The following is a 22,044-nucleotide window of genomic DNA, read 5'->3' on the forward strand; positions in this document are numbered from 1 at the left end:
GGCCAGGGTGGGAAGGGGCGTCACTTCGGCCTCACTTCTGCATCTGGGATTAAACTGCTTCCTGTTTTTACTTTTAGGATGAATACCTTTCTCTCGTGGCCAGGCTCATTATCCATTTTCGAGACATCCGTAAGTAAAACGTCACATCTCTGGGTGGTTGTGGTCGCCACGAGAGGCCGGCCAGTCTTGGCCCCAGTGCCTGAGGCAGGATGTCTGTGGACAGCGCCTGCTTTCCGGGAAGTTCTTCATGGCTTCGCATTTGTTTCCCATCCTCCCAGAGCCTCAGCCTGAAACGTGCTGATTGTGGCCTAATGGAGATGTTAGTGTCCAAGTGGTCTGGGCTGGACTGCACTTTTTGCTTGTCTGCTTAATCTCGCTTTTGAAGGACTGCTGCTTTGATCTCTAGGCAGTTCTTGAATAAGCAGAGTCCACCCTGGAATAGACACTTCCTTCCCTGATCCCTGGTTTTTTTGACCCATGGAGGCTGGACCTAACTGTGTTCCCGTCAGGCTGGAAGCTTCTGGGGCCAGCTTTCTCCGCGCCACCCTGCACTCCCTGCCCTGGTGAGGGCCCAGCCCCACAGCATCCCAGTTCCTTTCCTCCCGGTCAGGGCCGCTCAGGGCCGCTCTGGGGGGTTACAGCCACGGCGCCTCCTGCCGGCCTGCAGTGGTGTGACCACAGGAGGCAGGTTCCTCCCACTCAGCCTGTCCATGGGGCGGCTGCTCCCTGTGGCTGTCGAGACAGCTGTGGCATCAGCGTCACTCATCTCAGAGGGAGACATTGGGGACCCCAGAGTCCTTGCAGGGCCATTGCTTCTTTCCACACTAACTTTTTACCAGACTGGCCAGCAAGATGAACCTCACTTGATTTCACTTTCTTTGCTGTGTTTGGGAAGGTCCCATGGTGTTTGGAACAAGAGGAGCCGCCACTAGAAGCCTGGGGCATGAGCAGCCCGGCCACGACCCCATCTGTACTGGCAAGGGCTCGGCCTTTCGGGCTCGCTGGCCCATCTGGGAGCTGGCCCTGGCACGGCTAGTGCACACAGCCCTTTGGCGGGGGCGTCCACAGCTGCCTCACCCCCGGCAGAGGGTGGAACTGTTGTGGCAGTTCCCCGCCTATCCTGGGGCTGGCTGGATCCGGCTTCTAACCAGCCTTGGACAGACTCAGTTTCCTCATCCAGAAAATGGGGATGCTGCCTCCCTCACCAGAGTGGGCTGAAAATGGAGGTGTTGTGGGCCCACCGTAGATCCCTGAAGCGCTCTTGTTTGTGGCTCGGGGCCTGTGCTAAGAGCCCCGGCCTGGGAAGGAAGGAACTAGAGGAGACCCAGCACCAGCCTCCACCTGGGGGCTGTTCTCCAGGGCCCAGGTTGACCGCGGGGTGGTTCTGCACTCTCTTGCTCCAGGCCTCCTTGTGTGTCAACGCTGCCGGGGGTGGGACACATACATGTATTCACACATGTCCTCTGGGCGAATGCCTTTAGCACTGACTTAGCGTGGAAATATATGGTTACATAAAAACTTTGTTTACTTTGGTTTCTTCTTTTTTTTTTTTTTTCTTTATATATAGATAACAAGAAATCACAAGCTTCTGTCAGTGGTAAGAGTTTCTCCTTTTGGAATTAAGGTTTTTCCCAACCTTGGCTGCGGGGTAGCAGCAGTGGGATGGTGGGTGCTGCGTGTGCCTGGGGTTAAGCTGTTACTGGAGGAGGAAGTTCCCGGAGAGACGACCTCAGGTTCCTGAGAACTGCCAGCTCCCGGCCCACCAGGCACCCTCCTCCTGGTGACCGTGGAGTCGGACGATACCACTCCATCCCATTCCTCCCGCAAAAAAGATGATGAAACCTCACACGATTATTGAATATTATCTAAAATTTTGAGCTCTCTGGGAGAGAACTAGTATGGTATAATGCTATATTCAGTATAATAATCTGTAGTAGTATTTAGAGAATAACTATGAATTCACTTTCTTAAGTTACAAAGTTTCTTTGTAAGTTAAGAATTATTATTCTTTTTTATTTTTTAATTTCAAGGTTTTATCACATGGGAACCCTGTTGATTTAGCCTAGGTCTCTCTGAGTGAGCTGCCAGTGAAGGGGTTCAGCAGATCCCAGTGGCCAACTAAACTCCGACTGCCAGGCGGGGAGCCACCCTGGCGGGCTGTTTGTCTTACTGTCGGTGGCACATGCCGCATGCCCAGGCTTGCCTTGGCCGAGCTGGCTGCACCTGCCTGGGGTCTCTTGGCTTGTGCAGCGATTGTTGGCCAGCCAGGGCCGGGGGGTTGGGGGGGTGGGTATCAAGAGTGCTTGGCCAGGAGAACGTGTCTGTTCACCCGGTTCTGTGGCAGGGTGAGCCGGCCAAGCCACACCTGCCTGCAGGTGGCTGTTTGCTGTTACAACAAGAGCCTCTGGCTCCTGCCCCTGGCCCTGGCATTGCTCACTCAGCTGGCGAGCATCTGCGGACCCCTCCCACACACCCTTGTTCTCAGGGGTCTTTCCCGAGAACTGCTACTCAGTGGGGTCCTGCCCAGACTTAGCAGAGATGGGCTTCTGGTGCACAAGGGGACTTGTAACCTCCCTGGGGGATCTGCCCCTGCCCCCTCTTCTCTGGCCCCCCCTGGGAGATCTGCCCCTGCCCCCTCTTCTCTGGCCCCAGGCTTGGCTTACTGTGAAGAGCCCTTGACCCTTGTTTTCTCTGGATTCCCAGCTGTGTCTCACCCAGCAGGAGGGGCCTATAGCCAGGATGGGTGGGGCCGCCGCCTGCCACTGAGGGCTTGCTCGTCCCTTAGAGTCTGTCAGGACCTGGCATAGGCTAGGCTAGGGTGTGGGCTGTGCTCCCTGCCCAAGAGGTGTCCCAGCCCCTGGGGTGTGGCAGGCAGCTGGGCCGGGACTTGGGGGGCTCCCGGGACTCCGGCCGCTCACCATTTGGGACACTGAGGGTGTCGAGCCTGGAGGTGGGAGGAAGCGTGTGCCCAGGAAGGCCTCATGGCCCACGGAGCCTGGCCCGGTTTGGCGGACACTGCCCTGAGACGCTGCACCCTGTGCCCCGCAGACCCTATGAACGCGCTGCAGAGCCTGACTGGTGGGCCCGCCGCGGGAGCAGCCGGCATTGGCCTACCTGCTCGGGGCCCCGGCCAGCCCCTGGGCGGGATGGGCGGCCTGGGGGCCATGGGGCAGCCGATGCCACTCTCGGGGCAGCCACCTCCCGGCACCTCGGGGATGGCCCCCCATGGCATGGCCGTCGTGTCCACGGCCGCTCCGCAGAGTGAGTACCACGCTTCTCAGAGAACCTGCCGCGCTCTCCACAGGTGGCGCGTTCTCTTCCCAGCCAGGGGTGGGGGTGGTGAGGGGGCGAGAGGAGCTGGGGAAGCTTCAGCCTGCTCTGCCTCCCAGAGGGCGAGGGACACCAAGGCCCTCTTGCCCAGGCTGAGGGAGGACTTGGAGGAGGATGGGGTGGCCTGGGACTCCATCCAAGGGGCTGTGCTTTGTAGTCGAGATAGAAACAGCTCCGTCTCAGGGTGTCCTCAGCCGCGAAGCCCTGTCTGTCCCTTCCAGGGTTGCCCTGGCCCCAGGCCGCCCGGGCTGTGGCTCGCATCCTGATTCCCCTACCGAAGGAGGTGCCTGACCCTCCGCGCAACTGCTCGGGCCAGGAGCAGGGTTGCAGCGCCAGCTGCCTCTGTCCCAGGACCCTCTTTTTTAAAAAATGTATTTATTTAATTTATTTATTTTTGGCTGTGTTGGGTCTTCGTTGCTGTGCACAGGCTTTCTCTAGTTGTGACGAGCGGGGGCTACTCTTTGTTGCGGTGTGCGGGCTTCTCACTGCGGTGGCTTCTCTTGTTGCGGAGCACGGGCTCTAGGCGCGCGGGCTCGGCGGTTGTGGCTCGCGGGCCCTAGAGCACATGCTCAGTAGTTGTGGCGCACAGGCCTAGTTGCTCCGCGGCATGTGGGATCTTCCCAGACCGGGGCTCAAACCCATGTCCCCTGCATTGGCAGGCGGATTCATAACCACTGCGTCACCAGGGAAGTCCCCCAGGACCCTCTTGATGGACATTTATGCTTGTAGACTTTTATCTAGTACTGCTAAGTGCTTCAGTACTTTTTTCCCCTTATGTAACTTTTTATTTTTGAAATAGTTGAAGAGTCACAGGAAGTTGCAGAATAGCACAGAGTTCCCATGTGCCCTTCCCCCAGCTTCCCCAACGAAAACGTCCTAGTACATCACCAAAACCACGACAGTGCTGTCAACTCAGGCAGACTTTATTCACATGTGACCAGTCTTTGCATGCCCTCTTGCGCATTCGCGTGCATGTGTGTGGTTCTGTGAGGTCTTATCATGTGTGGAATGGAGTCAGCACGTGGACCCGTCACCACCAACAGGCTGTCCTGGTGCCTCCTAATAATCACACCCTCCCTCCAACCCAAAGCCCGGCAACTGCTGATCTGTTCTCCGCCTTGGTAATTGTGTCATTTTGCGAATGTTACATAAATAGAATCATGCAATATTTGACTTGTTGATACTGGCTTTTTTTCACTCGGCATAATGCCCTTGGGAGCCTCCAGGTGGTGTTGGTAATTCCTTCCTGTTCGCTGCTGAGTAATGTTCCCTGGAGTGGCTGGGCCACGCACAGTTCACTTATCCACTCACCCTTGAAGGACATATGGGTTGTTTCAGTTTGGGCTGTTAAACTAAAGCTGCTGTGAATGCTTGTGTACATGTTGTGGTGTTCCCATGTATTCTGTCTCGCGTCCCTCTCAGGAACCCTGTGACGAGGGCAGCCGCGGGTTCGAGCACCCTGTTCTTTGTTGGGTTCCCTGTGTCCGAGTCGCCTTGCCCTTCTCAGAGGCCACATGCATCCTCATTCCCACCCGCTCCTGCACTGACACCTTCTGCCCCCAGACACCCCCTTCCTCCCAGAGCTTCATTTCTTATCCTTACTGACGTCTGGCCGTCTGACGCTTGGCTCAGTGGTTGGTTCTTCATCTCGAGCTCCCGGGTCCCCTCTTGTCAGTGCACCTGTCTCCCTCTCTCTCTCTCTCTCTCTCTCTCTCTCTCTCTCTCTCTCTCACACACACACACACACACACACACTCACACACACACACACACACAGAGGCAGGGCGGCTTTCAGAAGGATGCTCTGGCTCCTTTTCACGTTATACTCCGGTGTGCTGGTTGAATTTCTTTTTATCACAGACTTAGATTTTATAATAAAAAATAGTTTTAAGCTGTATGAGTTTAGAATGTCTTGCAGTCTGACTCCTGAGACTGTCAGTTCAGCAGCGAAGCTTTGGTGGGCTGTCTTCACCCTCCCTAGTCCGACCTCGGCCTACATCCTGTCTTCAGCTTCCGAGGGGCTTGGTCTTCTGTGTGGCACTAGGGGAAGTTGAAGTGGTCTCTACTCTCATGTCCTGCTGCTACCTCTACAGAGACCCTCCCTCCCTGCCTGTGACCTCTGGTGGCCTGGTCTACCTAAAATAAGTGTAGTGCTAATGGGTACTTGCTACCCTTTTCTGACACCTCCAAACACCACTGTGTGATGAAGGCTGCTTCAGCCCTTAGTTCCACGCCCCCAGAGTGTAGGTCCTGGGTCAGAGGACTCTCAAAGGGCAGCCCAGAGCCTGCTGTGCGTCTCCAGGTGACCTGGGTTAGTCACAGGAAACACACACTGCTGACTGTGGATAAGGCTGGGGCTGAGGTACAGGATACTTTTAAACTCTATACTTTTTTGTTTCCTTGATGAATTTTATATCATGTGCATGTAGAACCTACTTTAAAAATAAGCTGTATTTCTGGCTGTTGCTGAGGAGCCCTCTCGCCTTCTGTGTAGACTGTGTTTTGGATTGTTGGGCTGGCAGAAGGTAGGGGCAGCTCTTTGCCCTGCTATGCCTTGGCACGCTGCAAGGTGGGGGAAAGCAATCCTGGGATCCCTCCGTCCAGGATTTGTGCCAGGGCCCTTGGCATCCCCCAGCTCCGCCAGAGCCCGGGGCAGATTGGAGGAGAGTGCTCCCAGTTTAGGCCTGTGGGAATTGCAGATCAGGGTCAGTCATTGAGCACACAAAATCAGCAGGCATGGAAGGAAGCAGACACACCTCAAGGAGGAGCAGAAACAATCACCAGATGTGGAGACGCCCCGCGACATAGCCATTGTTAGATATGGCCTTGGGGTGCTTAAAAAAATAAAGGTTGGACTTCCAAATGAAGGAGCACTGTGATACTGTATCAGGAGTGACCAAACAGATTTGAAAAGTAACCAAGTAGAACTTACAGAGATGAGAAGTAAAGTCATTGAAAGAGGAAAATGTGAATGAATAAACAGATTAGATACAGCTGAAGAAAGAGTTTGTGAACTAGAAGCTACATTTGAAGACATTACCTAGAATGTAGCCTAGAGAAGAGGCCTCAGGAACAGGAGGGTGAGAAACGTGGAGGATGAAATCAGGAAGTCTGACGGGCATCTAAGTGCAGATGGAAGCACAGAGGGTGTGAGGAGACGATGGCCGATGAAAACCCAGTGGACCACACAGGTTAAATAAGGCATCCATGCCCCAACCTGTTGTGAAACAGCAGGACACCAAAGGCCAGAAGACTATCTCAGAAACAGCCATTTCTGTCAAGGAGCGACAAGCAGACTCAGCAGACTCTGTGATGGAGTCAAGAAGACAGTAGAGGTTGTTAGAGCCCTGAGCACAGAGCTGCCAACAAAGCCGAGGAGACCTTCACTAAAAGGTTTTTTTTTTTTTTTTTTTTTTTTTTTTTCACTAAAAGGTTTTTAAGGGCATACTTTTTTTTCCCCTTACCATTTCCTCTTACCTCTCAGATCATCCTTTCCCAAGATGCCAGGTGTAAATAGGAGAAGAAACATTTTCCATATAAGGGCATAAACACGCACAAATCTAAGCTAGTGATTCTCAGCAATTTTGCACCCTGGTGGGTGTTTGGCAGTATGTGGAGACAGTTTGGCTGTCACAGCTGGGTGGTGGTGTGGGGATGCTGCCGGCCTCCAGTGGGCAGAGGCCAGAGATGCTGCTGAGCATCTCCCGTGTACAGGGCAGCCCCCACAGCACGGCGTTGTCTGGCCCAAAGTGTCAGGAGGGGCAAGGCTGGGAATCCTTGCTGTAAACAAAAATTACCTCTGTAAAATAATCCTTAGAGCTACCCTCCACACGTTCCGAGCACTGTTTTGGGTCTGTAATAGATTATTTAATTCTGAGTCCAACGTAGGGGTATGTAGTATAGCTGAGGAAACTTAGGCGCACAGAGCAGTGACAGAGTTGGGATTTGAGTCCGGGTGTCTGGGTCCGAAGCTGTACCCCTGGCCTTTATTCTATCCTGCCTCTTAATATAAGTCTGCTGTGTGGGCATAAAAAGATAAACAGGGACCAAACCAAATGGAGTCAGGAAGGGCGAATATCAAGGATATCAGGTGTATCGTGTGCATGTAAAACCTACTTTAAAAAATATTTAGAGAGGATTCTAAGGTCCTCATATTTGGGAAAGAGGTTTAAATGTGGATAAACTTTATACTTTGTTAAATTAAATATGCATGATAAAATTGTAAAAGTCATTGCTAAAACAATAGAAATAGTTGTACATTCCAAATCCATAGAAAAAAATGGAATGAGACAGAAACGACAAACAAAAATTCAAACGAACAAAAATCAACCCAATCCTCCAACAAAATAGAATTCAGAAGAGGAGAAAAAAAATGTCCATTATACCTCAGTAAAGCTCAAAAAAAAAAAAAAAAAAGAGGAAGAGAAACTTAGAAGGGGAAAGACAGATACAAATAAGTTGAAAACTGTAAGTAATTGCAGTAAATGTGAAGGGATAGGCTTTCTTGCTGAGACTGAATGGAAACGTAAGGAGAAGGTACAGCTCTTTAATCCTTACAGGAAACACACCTGAAATAGAAGATGCAAAAAGACTTGAAAATAAAAGTTGTGTTGGGCAATTTCCCCTCCCAGTTACTGATAGTTAACCAGACAAAAATAATGAATTTAGAGAGGAGTTGAAGGATGTTAGTGAGCAGCTTCATCTAAGCCTGTGGGTGGGAAATGTGCTCACAATGGGTCCTGCGTGGATGTACTCCCCACCCTGACACTCTTCAGAAATTGTGCTGAAGGAGAGAGCCAGTCCTTCTGTGTGGTTTAAAAATGGCAGAGTCATTAGGAATGGAGGTCACCTTAGTAGCTACTGAGGTGTGGCACCACAAGGGCTCCTGTGGTGTTGGAACTGTGCCAGGTCTTGACCTCCATGGTGACTGAATCTTGCCAGGTGAGAAAACTGTATAGAATTTAAACTACACACTCAGGCAAATGGGCACACATTCTGACTGTTATGGTGTTATACAAAGTGCTACCATTGGGGAAAACTGAGCAAAGTGTACAAAGTGTCTCTGTGTTCCTCCTTTTCATCTTTATTGAAATATAGTTCATGTACCCATATTCACCCACTGGAAGTATACTGTGCAGGGGTGGTCAGTGCACTCACGGCATCAATTTTAAAACATTTTCATCACTTGAAAAGAGACCGGATTACTGAAAATCTTGTGAATGATTGTTTATTTTTATTTGTTTTTAATTTTTTGGCCACGCTGCGCGGCCTGTGGCATCTTATTTCCCTGAGCCTGGATCAAACCCATGCCCCCTGCAGTGGAAGCATGGAGTCTTAACCACTGGACCACCAGGGAAGTCCCTGAATGATTGTTTGTATCAGCATTATTTATAACTACCAAAAAGTGGAAACAACCCAGATGTCCATCAGCTGATGGACAACACAAAATGTGGGAAATCCATATAGTGGAGTATTATTTGGCAACAAAAAGAAAGGGAATACTGATCCATGCCACAGTGTGGGTGACCCTTGTAAACGCGATGCTGAGGGGAAGGAGCCAGTCACAAAAGATCCCAGTTGTGAGATTCTGTTGATACGAAGTGTCCAGAGCAGGTGGTTCCATTGAGACGGGAAGCAGATCACTAGTTGCTGGGTCCCAGGCCTCTTGACTGGCCTGTTCTTTCCTGCTCATTACTACCGTGATTCACTCTATAGTAAGTTCTGTCCTGTCATCGTCACCCCTGTCCCTCCCGCGCTGGCGGGGGTGGCGCCTTCCCCGCTGCACCCAGTGCGAGTTCCCCGACCCGTCTGTCCCCAGCCCAGCTGCAGCTCCAGCAGGTGGCGCTGCAGCAGCAGCAGCAGCAGTTCCAGGCACAGCAGCAGGCGGCGCTGCAGCAGCAGCAGCAGCAGCAGTTCCAGGTGCAGCAGAGCGCCATGCAGCAGCAGTTTCAGGCCGTGGTGCAGCAGCAGCAGCTCCAGCAGCAGCAGCAGCAGCAGCAGCAGCATCTGATCAAGTTGCATCATCAGAACCAGCAGCAGGTACTAGGCGCCATCGTTCTGGCCCCTGGCCTTCTCCAGGGCCCACAAGCCTGGGACAGGAAGGAGTGGGCCTACTGTGTGCCGGGGGATGGATCAGGTGGCTCCTGGTGCAGGCAGCTCATGTGAGAGTCTGCCCAGGCCAGAGTGAGGCTACCCTCCACTCATAGCACGGCCTGGACCGCCCCATGGGCGTGCGTCCTCTGAGCACACGCAGGCCTCCTGACCTGTCCCTGAGTATTCGGTGTCTGGACGCTGCACTAATCGAGCCCTGCCTAGTGTCCCACAGGGATGGCCATGTCACATTAGGAGCCCTGCTTACAAGAAAACCTTTTCTCACGCGCACGCTCTGCAGTCAACGCCCTGACGGGTTAAGCGTCTTTTGTCAGGCCTGTTCTGGGTTGAGGGAGGGAAGCCCTGAAGGGCCCCCTGCTCTTTCCCACCTGCTCCAGGCCTTGGCTTATGCCTCCTTTTCCCGAGGCCTCTCCAGGATCTTGGAGGCCCCTCTCCCAGGGCTGACAGTGAATCTTCAGCCCCGCTTTTCCTCCTCACCCTGAGGCTGGTCCTGTGACCACTCTAGGGACCAAACAAGCATCCTTGGAGAGGCTTTGGAGATGTGCGGTCAGCTGAACCTTGCCCGGCTTCTCTGGTGCTGCGCCTATATGTGACTCCTTACCAAGCCCTCCAGACCCTTCCCTGGACCCTTCCTTTGTCCTCTCAGGCCTAGAGATGGGCCAGCGTCTGGTGGCCAGGGCACAGGTGCACGCTTGGTGCCCTCGGTGTCCCTCTGCCTCCCGGGAGAGCAGCCTGGGCAGACTTCCCAGCGCAGGATTCCAAGGCCGGAGAGGTGATGGGTGCTCCTTGTTCCACTCCAGATGCAGCAGCAGCAGCAGCAGCAACTCCAACGGATGGCACAGCTGCAGCTGCAGCAACAGCAACAGCAACAGCAGCAGCAGCAGCAGGCTTTGCAGGCCCAGCCGCCAATACAGCAGCCCCCAATGCAGCAGCCACAGCCTCCCCCCTCACAGGCCCTGCCCCAGCAGCTGCAGCAGCTGCATCACCCACAGCACCACCAGCCACCACCGCAGCCCCAGCCGCCGGTGGCCCAGAACCAGCCATCGCAGCTCCCACCTCAGTCACAGACGCAGCCTTTGGTGTCGCAGGCTCCGGCCCTCCCCGGACAGATGCTGTACGCCCAGCCACAGCTGAAACTCGTGAGTACCCAGGGCTCGCACAGCCGGGGCTCTTCTCATGGCGTCTCCTGTGCTGTTGGCGGTCTCTGGGGTGACCTGGCTGTAGATGGCAGGTCCTCTTCTTCCAGCACCGAGACGCAGGTGGCCCTGGCCCCTGCCGGCCCGCACATCCAGATCAGCAAGGGTGCGTGCATTCTGCCAGCTGCTGCATCCAGTGTGCGGTGCCCCTGCTCCCTGGTGGCACCTTGTCTTCCGAGCAGCATGGCTGATTCGGTGGTAGCCACAGGCATTGTAAGATTGTGGATGATTAGATGGACGGCGACACCCGTCTTCTCACTGTTGGGGAGGGGGTGTGTGCCACCTCCCCTGGGCGTCCACGGTGGTCTGCTGACCACCAGTTCTGTTCTGAGCAGAGATCATGACTGTATTTTTGAGGGGGGTATTGATGTAAAATAGTGTTATATTCAGTCTTATGCATCTGTGTAAAAGCAGAACCAGTCAGTGACATTTACATGAAAGACAAAATATTGTACTGAGTTGGGGGTAGCTGTGTCAAGGGGCCATTTAAATGTTTTTTCAACTCACTTTCTTGGTTTTTGTGGCCTTTTCTATTTGCTGTTCATTGGGTGAAGTGGGGACACGGGCCACACCTGAATCGAGTAGTGGCTGAATAGGAAGCCCCACAGGTGCAGGCTGGAGGTCTGGGGAGGGTCTTGAGGAGGGTCACACCTGTCACCTGGGAGCCAGCTGGCCCTGGTTTCCTTTGAGGAGTCAGGGCTCAGAGTGGGGTTCTCGTAGACCATCAGCGTGCTCTGCTTGCCGCGGTAGCTGGTGGTGGTGTCCCATCGGGGCAGGCGTCTCGCCAGGAGAGACAGGGCTCAGCTGTGCTGACTCAGAGCCAGGCTGGCATGGACACTTTTGATGAGCCGTGGGATGAGGGACAGCCAGTAGCGGGACATCAGCCAGGGAAGTGGCGGCAAGCCCATCCCCCTTCTCGAGGAGAGCTTAGAGACTCTGGCTCCCACAGACGGACGTGGAGGTGCTCTGCCTTCTGCCCTGGTGGCTCCAGATTGCTGCTCCCTTCCTCCTCAGGTCCGGGCTCCAATGGTGGTGCAGCAGCCGCAGGTGCAGCCCCAGGTGCCGCAGGTGCAGCCCCAGGTGCCACCGCAGACAGCAGTGCCGACGGCTCAGGCCTCCCAGATAGTGGGTCCCGGAGTCCAGGTGAGGGCCCAGAGCTGAGGCTCTGGAGGCGCCGGCCAGTGCATGTCCCCCGCGCTATGGCGAGGGTCCTGGTTGGATCAGGGCCTGTCCCTGGGGACCTTGGGTGGCAGCCCCGCTCGGCCGTGTCTGGGCCCCCGGCTTCACAGGGCTCAGGCTGTTCCCACCTCCTGTGATGACCCACATCTTCCCTCTTCCCTTCTGCTCCAAAAGGGCATTGGTGAGAGCATCACGATCTCTTCTTGCCTCATCCCTGAGCATGGGGCTGGAGGGATAGTAGCTCTCTAGAAACTGGGAAGAGCACGAGGACGGTGGCATCTGGCTCTGGTGGTCAGCACAGACTTGTACCGTGGCCCCTTGCCCTGCTGATTTGCAGGGCTCACCCCTGTGTGACACATGTGGCCCAGGTCCACCATGCCCACACTCTGCAAATCAGATGTCGATGGGATGGAGGATACCCGGCCTTGCCTAGTAGAGGCCACAGCCTCCTTGGTGTCTGGGGTGGGAGGCTGGGCCTCATGACTTCTCCATAGACGCCCCCCTCACCTATGTCCAGTCCCCGGCCTTGGTTCCTCCTGTCTCCACCCAGCAGTGGCAACACTGATAGTCTGGCTCAGAAGAGCGTTGGCTTTAGACAGAGCCAATGTGCTGCTTGACATGAGACCCCAGGGGCAACCCGGCCACCCCGGTGCTGTGCGTCGCTAGGCTGCCATGCTGAGTGTCCCTGCCGGCTCCTGCCCTGCTCACTCCCCGAGTCCGTTGAGCTCCTTGTCTGGGGCACCGGGCCGTGTGGTAAGCACTGTGTGTTCCCTTAGCATTGGCGGAGGCTCAGAAATGGTCCTTCCTTGTCCCTGCCGCATGGCTGGAGTCCGTGGGAAACACACCACTGGGGGGACCTGTGGCGTTTGGAGGTAGCTCTGTGGTCACTGCACCACATCACCAGCTTGCCCACGTGTGGTCTTATGTGCAACACACCACGGACATCATGTCTGTAGCTGGGACAGGGCTGGAGGCCTTGTATGACGATGTTGGCGTCCTCCTCTGCCACCACCCTGTGTGTCCCAGCCTCATCCCCAGGCCTCCTGGGGCTCTCTGCTCTCGGTGTCCTGTGCGGAGTGTGGTCAGAGTTGGGACGGCGGCAGCGGCATGGAGTGACCGCCCAGCCGGCGGAAGCCGCTGCCCTTGCTGCCTCTCAGGTCTGGTAGGAGAGTGGGAGGCTTGGCCCTCTGACCTGGCAGCTTCCGTCCTGAAGCAGAACTTCCCTTTTCACTCCAGTTCTTGGTGTTTGGGAAGCGAGCAGCCGAAGAGTTGCCGTCTTCCAATGGTCCAGGCCCCACCTGCTGGTTCGTAGGCTTCTTGCTTGGGTAGGCGGACTCCCTGCAGCTTCCTGGGCGCCCATCGCTCTCCTGCAGTGGCCGCGGGGGATGCGCTCCATTCCGCATGCCAACCCCTGGGCTGTGCTTCCCTTCCTGGTAGTCACATGCCTTTGCTTCTGCTGGAGGTCCCAGTCCAGCCTGCGTGGGGCTTGGCTGTGGGCTTGATCACCTCGTGGGTAACCTTGATTTGTAACCTTCTGTCCCTTCATGGAGCACGGAGGGCTGACAGCCAGCAGGGCTCAGGCAGGCGTGGGCTCTTCTCCCCAGGTGGGGACTCGGGTAGCTGGGTGGGGAGGAGGCGCCACCACTCATACCTGCAAGCAGGTTTGGTTTTCTGAGGATGCACCTTCAGGGTTTATGGGAGGGGTGCCCACCCCCTCCTGAGTGAGAGGCCAGCCTTGGGCAGAGTGGAAGCGAGGCCTCACCCTGCCTGCAGGGCCGTACTGTGGGTTCCCAAGTCTGGCGCAGGTATATGTGGGGTGCTCGTGCAGGTCCCTGGGGGCCGGTTGGCTGCCTTACTGTGTGGTTCTAGCAGCAGTGGGGTCCCCAGGGTGCGAGGAGACCCCTGAGGGAGAATCTCTGGATTCACAGCCTTTTTTTGCAACCTCGGTGGCAACAGTGGACAAGACAAGGCTACAGATATTCTGACCCCAAAACTGGAAAACAGGTGGTGGCTGTAGAAGGTGGGAGGTTGAGGGGAGTATAAGCAAGGGAAGCATTTCAAGCGGGAGAGCCTGCTTGGCTTCTTTTCTTTCCGGTTCTCTAGGATTTTGTGTGTGGCTTCTTTCTTTTTCACGTTACAACAGAAGTAAAAGGTTGTCCTGTAATTAGAGTCCCTTGGTCAACGGTGCCTTCCGTGGCTGTGTGCTGTTCCTCTTATGAACGTATTCTGCTGTCCTTAATTATTGTCTTGTTCTCGGATCCTGAGGTTACTTCTGGTTTTCTGCTGTTAGCAGTGGTTCATGGCAGGCCCTAGACTGTTTGCTAACATTTCCCAGAGTGACTCATGGGGGCACTTTGAGGCTCTCGATCGTACCAGCTGGTCACCTACCAGGAGGTCGACACACAGACTAGAACTGCCGTGCGGGGCCCACGCATTTGACCTCAGAACGCGGGGTCCAGTGTTGTGGTGTGTGAAAGAGGTGCTGGGATGGGGGCCCAGGTGGCGGCCCCCAGGCCTGGTCTCTCAAGTCTGCCCTCTCAGAGCAGAGGAGGGGGGCCTCATTGTGCGCTTGGTGGTGCTGGGGCCTGATGGGTGGCGGGGCTCACAGCCCGGGCTAGAGTTTGGGATTTGGGTGTTTCAGGAAAATCAGTGAACCCTGTTCTGTATGCCTGGCTCTGACATGAACTCGTGTAGATGAGAGAGATGTCTCCGTCACATCCCTGTCCAGCAGGGGGCTGGACTAGGACTCAGCGGGAGAGCCACACCCCGTGACAGCAGGTGAAAACCAGGACAGGATGTGTCTGCATTTCCCAGCAGCCCCTGTGCTTTGGTCTTCCTGCTTCCTATTCTTCCAGCATTCGGAAGCTTAGCTGTCATTCTCACATTACAGACCCCCTTCCCTGATGTGTGTGGAACAGTGTGTGGAATGGGCTGAGCACACCCCGCGCCCCCTCCCCTCCCACTGGGCCCTCCACCATGGCCGCAGCCAGCGGGGGCGCTCGGGGCCTCCCTGGGCGGGTGTGTGTTGGGAGGAGGAGTCGTGGCCTGGCTCGTCCAATACTGTAGACGTCCGGTGTGTCTCGTTAGGATCTATGGTCAAGAGAAAACCAGCTTTCCACCTCGGGAGCTCTGTGACCAGAAAACCAGTCTGCAGAGATCAGAGTCAAGCTTTTCATTCCTGATGACTTTGTTTCTCCCAGGAAGAAATAGCGCCTCTTTCACACCACCTGACTGCTTCTGGGCCTCTCTTGCTCTGGAAGGAGCACTGTTGAGCTGCCACGGGGCTTACAGCTGGGCACCCCCAAGTGCAGGGTGGCGCCAGCCAGCCGTGGCCTTTGGGTGCTATCAGCCTCACCCCGGGTGCAGGCAGGGGAGCCCAGCACAGCGCGTGCTCCACCCACTGACGTCCCACTTAGCATCTGGTGGAGTGGGTGGTGGGCTCTTCAGGCAGTGCTTGAGTTTCGACAGACAACAGGAGAACGGCTTCCTGGCCCACACCCTGGAAGTTCTTTTGTTGGTGTGGCTGCAGGACTGTCCACTCCCAGCTCTGCATGAGGGCTGCCTCGCACCCACAGCCATTGCCGGGGTCATGTTGGCATCTGCTGCTGTCTGGGTCACCCCTGGCTTGCAGTGCTTGCTGCATGCGACCCGTTGGTGAGTGTGAGACATGCCTGTGATGCCAGGGGTCTCCCCACAGACCTTTCTTCTGCCTTGGAGCCCTGCCCCAGCGGACTGCATGGACGTCAGCACCTCCCTAGCCTCACAGATCAGCTCATCCTCCTGGAGTAGATGTTTTGTTTCCCATGGATCAGCCTGGCTCCTTTCGGAACCTGGCTGGGTGGTTTTCATTTAGTTTCATGTTCACATTGTGAACACACGCAGGCCCTGCTCCAGTGCCATGTCCAGCCTCAGTGTGCAGAGTGAGGGGGGCAGGCTAGAGTCAGTCTGCAGAATTGGACAGCCTGGGAATGGAGGGTGGGGTGTGAGCTGGGCTCCAGGAAGCAGGCTCCGGGGGTGATGCTCAGTGCACAGGAGGTTGCTGGGGTGTGGGGGAAGCTCTGAGTGAAGCTGGCAGGGCCTTTGGGGTGGTCCCCATGTGGCGAGCGGCCGGGCCTTTGTGCACTGTCTGCAGTCTCTGGGCAAGGCTGCTCTGCAGGACTCATTCCAGGGCCGCTGGGCACAGGGCTGGCGGGCAGCTGTCTCCCCGAGCCGTCCGCACTGCCAGAACTGGCATCTCGTGCCTCTCGGGTGGAAAGTAGTTATTTCCACACACCGTCGATCTTAGTCCTGGGTGTGTGATTTCCTCCCTCCACATTCTCGGACGAATATGGCATTGTCCTAGTGATGAGAGCAGGGTGGGGACCCCGCTGTGTCCGCCCTGACGAGGACTGCAGGGAGCAGGGTGAGCCTGCCATGCAGAGAAGGGAGCATGACGCCAAGCCGCTCCCCTCTCCCCTCTCCCCTCTCCCAGTGGGGTCTGCTGGTCCCACAGGGGCTGCTCGGCTGCCAGACCGCAGAACCCCAGGCCAAGTGTGCTGGCAGGGGTGACAAGGGGAGGCTTTGCTCCCGTCAGGCAGGCACAGGTGGGACACAGAACAAGATGGCGGCGTCCCCACTGCCCTGCAGCTGGGCTTGACCTTGGTGCTGTCAGAGCTGGGGCTGCCTGTGGCCTGAGGGGTCTTGTGGAGGTTTGCGGGACGGTCCTGCCTGTCACAGAGCGCAGCCCTCACTGGCCTCTCGTGCCCACAGGCTCCCACACTCAGGAGGCAGGGACCTGGGGGTGTCCCGTCCCAGCCTAGAAGCCCCCGCCAGGAGCAGAGGGCCACCCAGCCCGGCCCTTCTGCCAGCGTCTTGGTCACTGTGTGCTTGCGTGGGCACCCATGGGTAGGAGCGTGTGCCCGTGTTTGTATTTGAGAGGTGGAGCATCAGAGGAAGACCAGGGTGTGTGGCGAGGCTGCGAGAGAGAAGGGGCTCGTGAGTGGGGAGCGGTGGGGGGGGGGCGTGGGGCGGGTGAGCAGGCTGAGCCCCTCCCCCTCCAGGTCAGCCAGAGCGGCCTCACCATGCTGTCGTCACCGTCGCCGGGCCAGCAGGTGCAGACCCCGCAGTCGATGCCCCCTCCCCCCCAGCCGTCCCCGCAGCCTGGCCCGCCCAGCTCACAGCCCAACTCCAACGTCAGGTAGGCCCGGCCCGTGCCCCTCCCCACTTGGCTTGCAGACCCAGGCTCATGGCCGTGCTCCCTTTTGCTCTGCACAGCTCCGGCCCTGCCCCGTCCCCCAGCAGCTTCCTGCCCAGCCCTTCGCCACAGCCCTCCCAGAGTCCGGTGACGGCGCGCACCCCGCAGAACTTCAGCGTCCCCTCCCCAGGACCTTTGAACACGCCTGGTAAGTCGGACCTGAGGCGGGCACAGTCTGGGGCCCTGCAAGGTGAGGGGCTGACGGCCCTTCGTGGGCTGGGGCCATGCTCACTGGGCCATGTCCCGCAGTGAACCCCAGCTCCGTCATGAGCCCTGCGGGCTCAAGCCAGGCCGAGGAGCAGCAGTACCTGGACAAGCTGAAGCAGCTGTCCAAGTACATCGAGCCCCTGCGACGTATGATCAACAAGATCGACAAGAACGAAGGTGGGGGCCGGGCGGGCGGGCCGGGGGCAGGGCCCGCAGACGTCCAGGCCCTTGTCTGAGTGCCTCCTTCTGCCCCAGACAGAAAAAAGGACCTGAGTAAGATGAAGAGCCTTCTGGACATCCTGACAGACCCCTCCAAGCGGTGAGCTTTGCCCCCAGGCCCATGGGGGGAGGATGGTGCTGCACCCACACCTCACAGAGGGTCCCCGGCTGCTTGGCTGGCCTACCCTGTGGCCCTCACAGCCCTGCCTTACTGGGCTGCTGGCCTTGACGGGCTTCAGTCTGACCTGCAGCCCTGCCCCTGACATGCTGGTGGCCTTGGGCAAGTGACTGTTTCTTAGTTACCCCGTCTGCAAAAGGGGCAGCTGAGCTCGCACGCGCTGGCTGTGGGAGGGAACTGGGACGGCGTCCGAGAAGCACTTGGAAGGCAGAGGACACGCACTCATGTCCTTTCCCTTGCCCACTGGCCGTGGGGCCGCTGAGCACCAGAGCTCAGCCAGCGCCACCTCCTGCGCGTGGACTGGCCTTGGGATTCCTGCCCTCTCCCCAGGCCTTGGCTCAGGCCAGGCTCCCCTTCCGGAACGTCCTCCCTGTTCTGCTCATCTGGGCAGAATGCTGGGCACTGAGGAGTGGGCCTGTTGGCAGTGGACGGCCCTCCAGGCCCTCACTGGGGTCATCGGGACCGGGGGCAGGGGCCTGGCCTCTGTCCTTCCCCTTGATCCATCACATGCGTGCCTTGTTCTGCCAGCCAGGACCAGCAGCTCCTGGGTGCGGGGCCATCTTGCCTTAAACTCTGGGTCTGGGAACAGCGGGTGGGCTGGCTGGGGTTCCTGGGGAGGGTTGTGGTGGCCCAGGCCTCAGGTCTCGCTCCATCCAGAGGAGGCCAGACGGTCAGTGGTTGGGATGAGAACGTGAGAGCTACCAGCTTCCCTGTCCTCCTACGTGGAGGGTCAGCCACATCTTCTCCCCTATAGGTGCCCTCTGAAAACGCTGCAGAAGTGTGAGATCGCCCTGGAGAAACTCAAGAACGACATGGCAGTGGTGCGTGGGGTGCCGTGGCCTGGTGGTATTGGTAGGGTCGCAGGCATCTCTGGGGAGGTCAGGGCTCACCCCACAGTGACTCGGAACCACGAGCTAGAAGGAGCCTGCAGTCAGAGGTGGGCAGGGGACCATGCCGCTCAGTCTGGGGACCCTGCCCAGGAGTCCTCTTCCAGGTCAGGTCTGCAGTGTGGGTGGGGTGCATGGGAGAAATCAGCCTCTGGGTATGGGCCCATGGGTGCTTCTTTCCCCCACAGGTGTGAGGGTTCTCATGCCCAAGGCCAGGCCCAGGGGGAGTAGAGTGTGTCCAGGATCAGCCGTCCTTGTCTGCAGGGGTGGAGGTGGTGGGGGAGCCAGGAGGTCTGGCTGTGAGTGAGGATGAGGACCTGGGGTCTGGAAAGCCTCCCCAAGAGTGGGCTGCTGACCCTGCTGTCCTGTCCCAGCCCACGCCCCCACCGCCCCCGGTGCCGCCAACCAAGCAGCAGTACCTGTGCCAGCCACTCCTGGACGCCGTCCTGGCCAATATCCGCTCACCTGTCTTCAACCATTCCTTGTACCGCACGTTCGTGCCTGCCATGACGGCCATACACGGCCCCCCCATCACGTGCGTACCGCCCAGGGCTCGGCGGGCGGTGGGTCCTGGGCCATGGCCTGGCCAGGGTGGTCAACACGGCTGCCTCCCCCAGGGCCCCGGTGGTGTGCACCCGGAAGCGTAGGTTTGAAGAGGACGAACGGCAGAGCATCCCCAATGTGCTCCAGGGGGAGGTGGCCCGGCTAGACCCCAAGTTTCTGGTGAACTTGGACCCTTCTCACTGCAGTAACAACGGCACCGTCCACCTGATATGCAAGCTGGGTGAGTGCCGGCGGTGGGGCTGGATCAAGAACGAACCCTGACTGGCAGCCCCAGGCTCTGCGACTGCCCAGGACCACCTGCTCATCCCCCAGCCCCGGGCCCTCTCCGGAGCCTGCCTGCTGTCCTCCTTGGTCCCCACACGCTCCTGGCCCAGGACTCACACTGGGGGCTGGGCCTTGAGCCTGCACACTCTCACCTCTCCCCCATGTGCAGGGAAGCCCCCTCTCTCCTGTCCAGCTGCGACTCTGCTCACCTGAGGCCCTGTGGAGACAGGGAAGCCTGGGAGTCAGGGGCCTCGGCTCTGCAGCAGCCTCACCAGAACCTCTGGGGCCTGGAGGGTGCTGTTGGGGAGCAGGGCTATGAGGAGGGGCAAACCGGGTCACAGGTGCAGCCTTGTGTGTTGCAGATGACAAGGACCTCCCCAGCGTGCCACCGCTGGAGCTCAGCGTGCCTGCTGACTACCCTGCCCAGAGCCCGCTGTGGATCGACCGGCAGTGGCAATACGGTGGGTGACTGAGAGGACGGGCCACCAGGCTTTCCTCCACGTGCCCCCGCCCTGCTGAGGCCCCCCTCCTCCCCTTCCTCCTTGGTGGGCAGGAGCAGGTTGCCCCTCAGTCACATGGAAAGAGAAGTGTCTTTGACCCCATGGTGTCCCTGCAGCTCTGGGGCAGCCGTGTTCTGGGGATGAGGGGTGAGCAGGCCCAGTGGCTCCTGTGGGCCTCTTCAAGGCTGACCTGGGGGCACACATGGGAGCTTGGACTCATGGGGACCCATCTGGGTGACAGGCCCAGAGGGAGCCTCGGTGATGGGAGACAGTCCCCCCGAGGCTCAGAGCTGGCATGTAGAGGACCAGGACAAGGGCCCCGAGGCCGTCCCTGAGGCTCCAGACCATTTTGTTCCAGCTCTCCACTGGCACGCGGGAGCTGGCACCCCCGGTCCCCGGGCTGGGTGGGGCGGGCCAGGGTCCTGGCAGAGAGCACAGCGCTCATGGCCCGCCGCTCTGCTGCAGACGCCAACCCCTTCCTGCAGTCGGTGCACCGGTGCATGACTTCACGGCTGCTGCAGCTCCCTGACAAGCACTCGGTCACGGCCCTGCTCAACACCTGGGCCCAGAGCATCCACCAGGCCTGCCTCTCGGCCGCCTAGCCGCCACCGCCGCTGCATCTCCGGCTGCCTGCCCTCCAGGGACCGTGGGGCAGCCGGCAGCCTCGTCAGGGCCCCATGTTGGACATTTCTAGATGCTGGCTTCCTTAGAGAGCTTGGGCTTAGGTTAGCTTTCCTGCTTTTATCTTCTGCCTTGGGGACCCGCCAAACATTTCCCACACTTGGACAGGACTGGGACAGGTGGCTGGCTGCTTCCTCCAGGAGCCAAGCATGCCCCCGGCCCTGTGCTCCTTGGGCTACTGTCCCCGCAGCCTCTGCAGGGCCTGTGTCCTTCCTCGGGGACTCAGGGTCCCATGTGAGCCTCTTGCGTGTGCGCCAGAAAACCCTTCTACCGTTTCCATAGGGGAACGTGCAGGACATAGGAAACCCTTAAAACATGCAGAATTCCCTGATCACGGTTTTGGGTTCAGATCGTGCCACCGTTGGCATGTGGGGCACGCCACAGGGAAGCTCCAGGATCCAGGGGCGCTGGCTGCAGCTCGAGGGAAGGTCTGTTTGTGGCTGTGGGTCCCCGGCCACCGGCTGGGCCTCATACCTCATGATCCTTCTCATTCTAGCCCTGGGAGTCTGCTCAGCACTGTGGGGGCACCTGGGGAGCAGGGGCGTCTGGGTGGATCTTGTTCCTGGCGCTGTGCCCAGTGGTTAGGCACTTAGGCCCACTCGGGTTAGGATGTTGTCCTCGGGACCCAGCGTCTTAAGAACGCTTCAAACAGATGAGGGCTTCTGACGGGGCGCCAGCCGGCCCTCTGGCGATGAGAGGTTCCCCCCTTTTGTATGTGCATTACCGTGTCTTCTGTGGTTCTTATAATAAATTTATTATTCCTGTGTTTGTCATGAATTTGTCACTGTGTCCCCCCTCTCTGCAAGTCAGGGGCCCTCCGTCCAGTGAGGGGCACTGTCGGGGCTGAGCCAGGTCCCCCACCTCGGGGATGGCCACCGATGCCCAGACGTGCCTGTCCTGGTTCACCCCCAGGTTCCCTGCTCCCCAAAGCGGAAGCGGCAGAGATCGGCACTGAGGACATGGCCGGTTGGGCCAGGAGGACTGTCCTGCCAGGCAAGGGTCTGCGCTGAAGCTGCTGTTCTGGCGATTGAGGGGGTGGTGTGAGGCCATTGCAGGGTGGGGCCCAGTGTACAGGAGAGGACCTTCTCCCGTGGCCGTGGCTCTAGCCATCCATGGAGGAAGGCAGGCTGGGTGGGGCTGCTCACTAGCTGTGTTCGTCAGTGGACACAGGACAGTGTCTTGCCCACGTGCCAGGAAGGCAGCCCCCTGCACTCCAGGAAGAGTGTGCAGGCTGTCCCAGAGCTTGTTTTCTTCCAGGGCAGCCGCAAGGCCCTAGCAAGCAGGGTGACTGCCCAGCAGGCCCCGCCCATGGCAGGGAGCAGAGCTAGGGGCGCTCAGGGCAGCAGTGCCTGATGGCCAGTGAGGAACAAGACTCACAACAGGGAGAAACGAGCTTTATTTCCAGTCTTCGACAGGTAGGCTCATGCTTATTTCATAACGCACACGTGTGTGTAAGTGCAGAAATACCGAGCAAAGAAATAAACAGTTCCTCAGC

General features: G+C 57.8%; 1 protein-coding gene across 8 annotated transcripts in view; it reads left to right on the forward strand.

Annotated features, from left to right (window-relative positions):
* MED15 (mediator complex subunit 15) overlaps nucleotides 1-21,315 on the forward strand; it is a 65,108-nt gene extending 43,793 nt beyond the window's left edge. For 2 of the 8 annotated variants that reach the window (XM_082354620.1, XM_082354618.1), the window contains 15 exons: nucleotides 78-129; nucleotides 1,568-1,597; nucleotides 3,049-3,261; nucleotides 9,149-9,369; nucleotides 10,242-10,580; nucleotides 11,652-11,780; nucleotides 16,856-16,992; nucleotides 17,070-17,197; nucleotides 17,299-17,433; nucleotides 17,512-17,575; nucleotides 18,408-18,474; nucleotides 18,915-19,075; nucleotides 19,158-19,324; nucleotides 19,731-19,829; nucleotides 20,227-21,315. In XM_082354620.1, the coding sequence (XP_082210746.1) occupies nucleotides 78-129; nucleotides 1,568-1,597; nucleotides 3,049-3,261; nucleotides 9,149-9,369; nucleotides 10,242-10,580; nucleotides 11,652-11,780; nucleotides 16,856-16,992; nucleotides 17,070-17,197; nucleotides 17,299-17,433; nucleotides 17,512-17,575; nucleotides 18,408-18,474; nucleotides 18,915-19,075; nucleotides 19,158-19,324; nucleotides 19,731-19,829; nucleotides 20,227-20,372 (2,088 nt within the window). In that variant the 3' untranslated portion in view covers nucleotides 20,373-21,315. The remainder of the gene's footprint in view (nucleotides 1-77; nucleotides 130-1,567; nucleotides 1,598-3,048; nucleotides 3,262-9,148; nucleotides 9,370-10,241; nucleotides 10,581-11,651; nucleotides 11,781-16,855; nucleotides 16,993-17,069; nucleotides 17,198-17,298; nucleotides 17,434-17,511; nucleotides 17,576-18,407; nucleotides 18,475-18,914; nucleotides 19,076-19,157; nucleotides 19,325-19,730; nucleotides 19,830-20,226) is intronic. The other 6 variants (XM_082354619.1, XM_082354621.1, XM_082354623.1 and 3 more) reach the window with 6 other exon arrangements.
* Nucleotides 21,316-22,044: the final 729 nt, after the last annotated feature.

Source organism: Balaenoptera borealis (genome assembly GCF_965194805.1).
Source record: "Balaenoptera borealis genome assembly, chromosome: 14".
In the NCBI taxonomy this organism is placed as follows: Eukaryota; Metazoa; Chordata; class Mammalia; order Artiodactyla; family Balaenopteridae; genus Balaenoptera; species Balaenoptera borealis.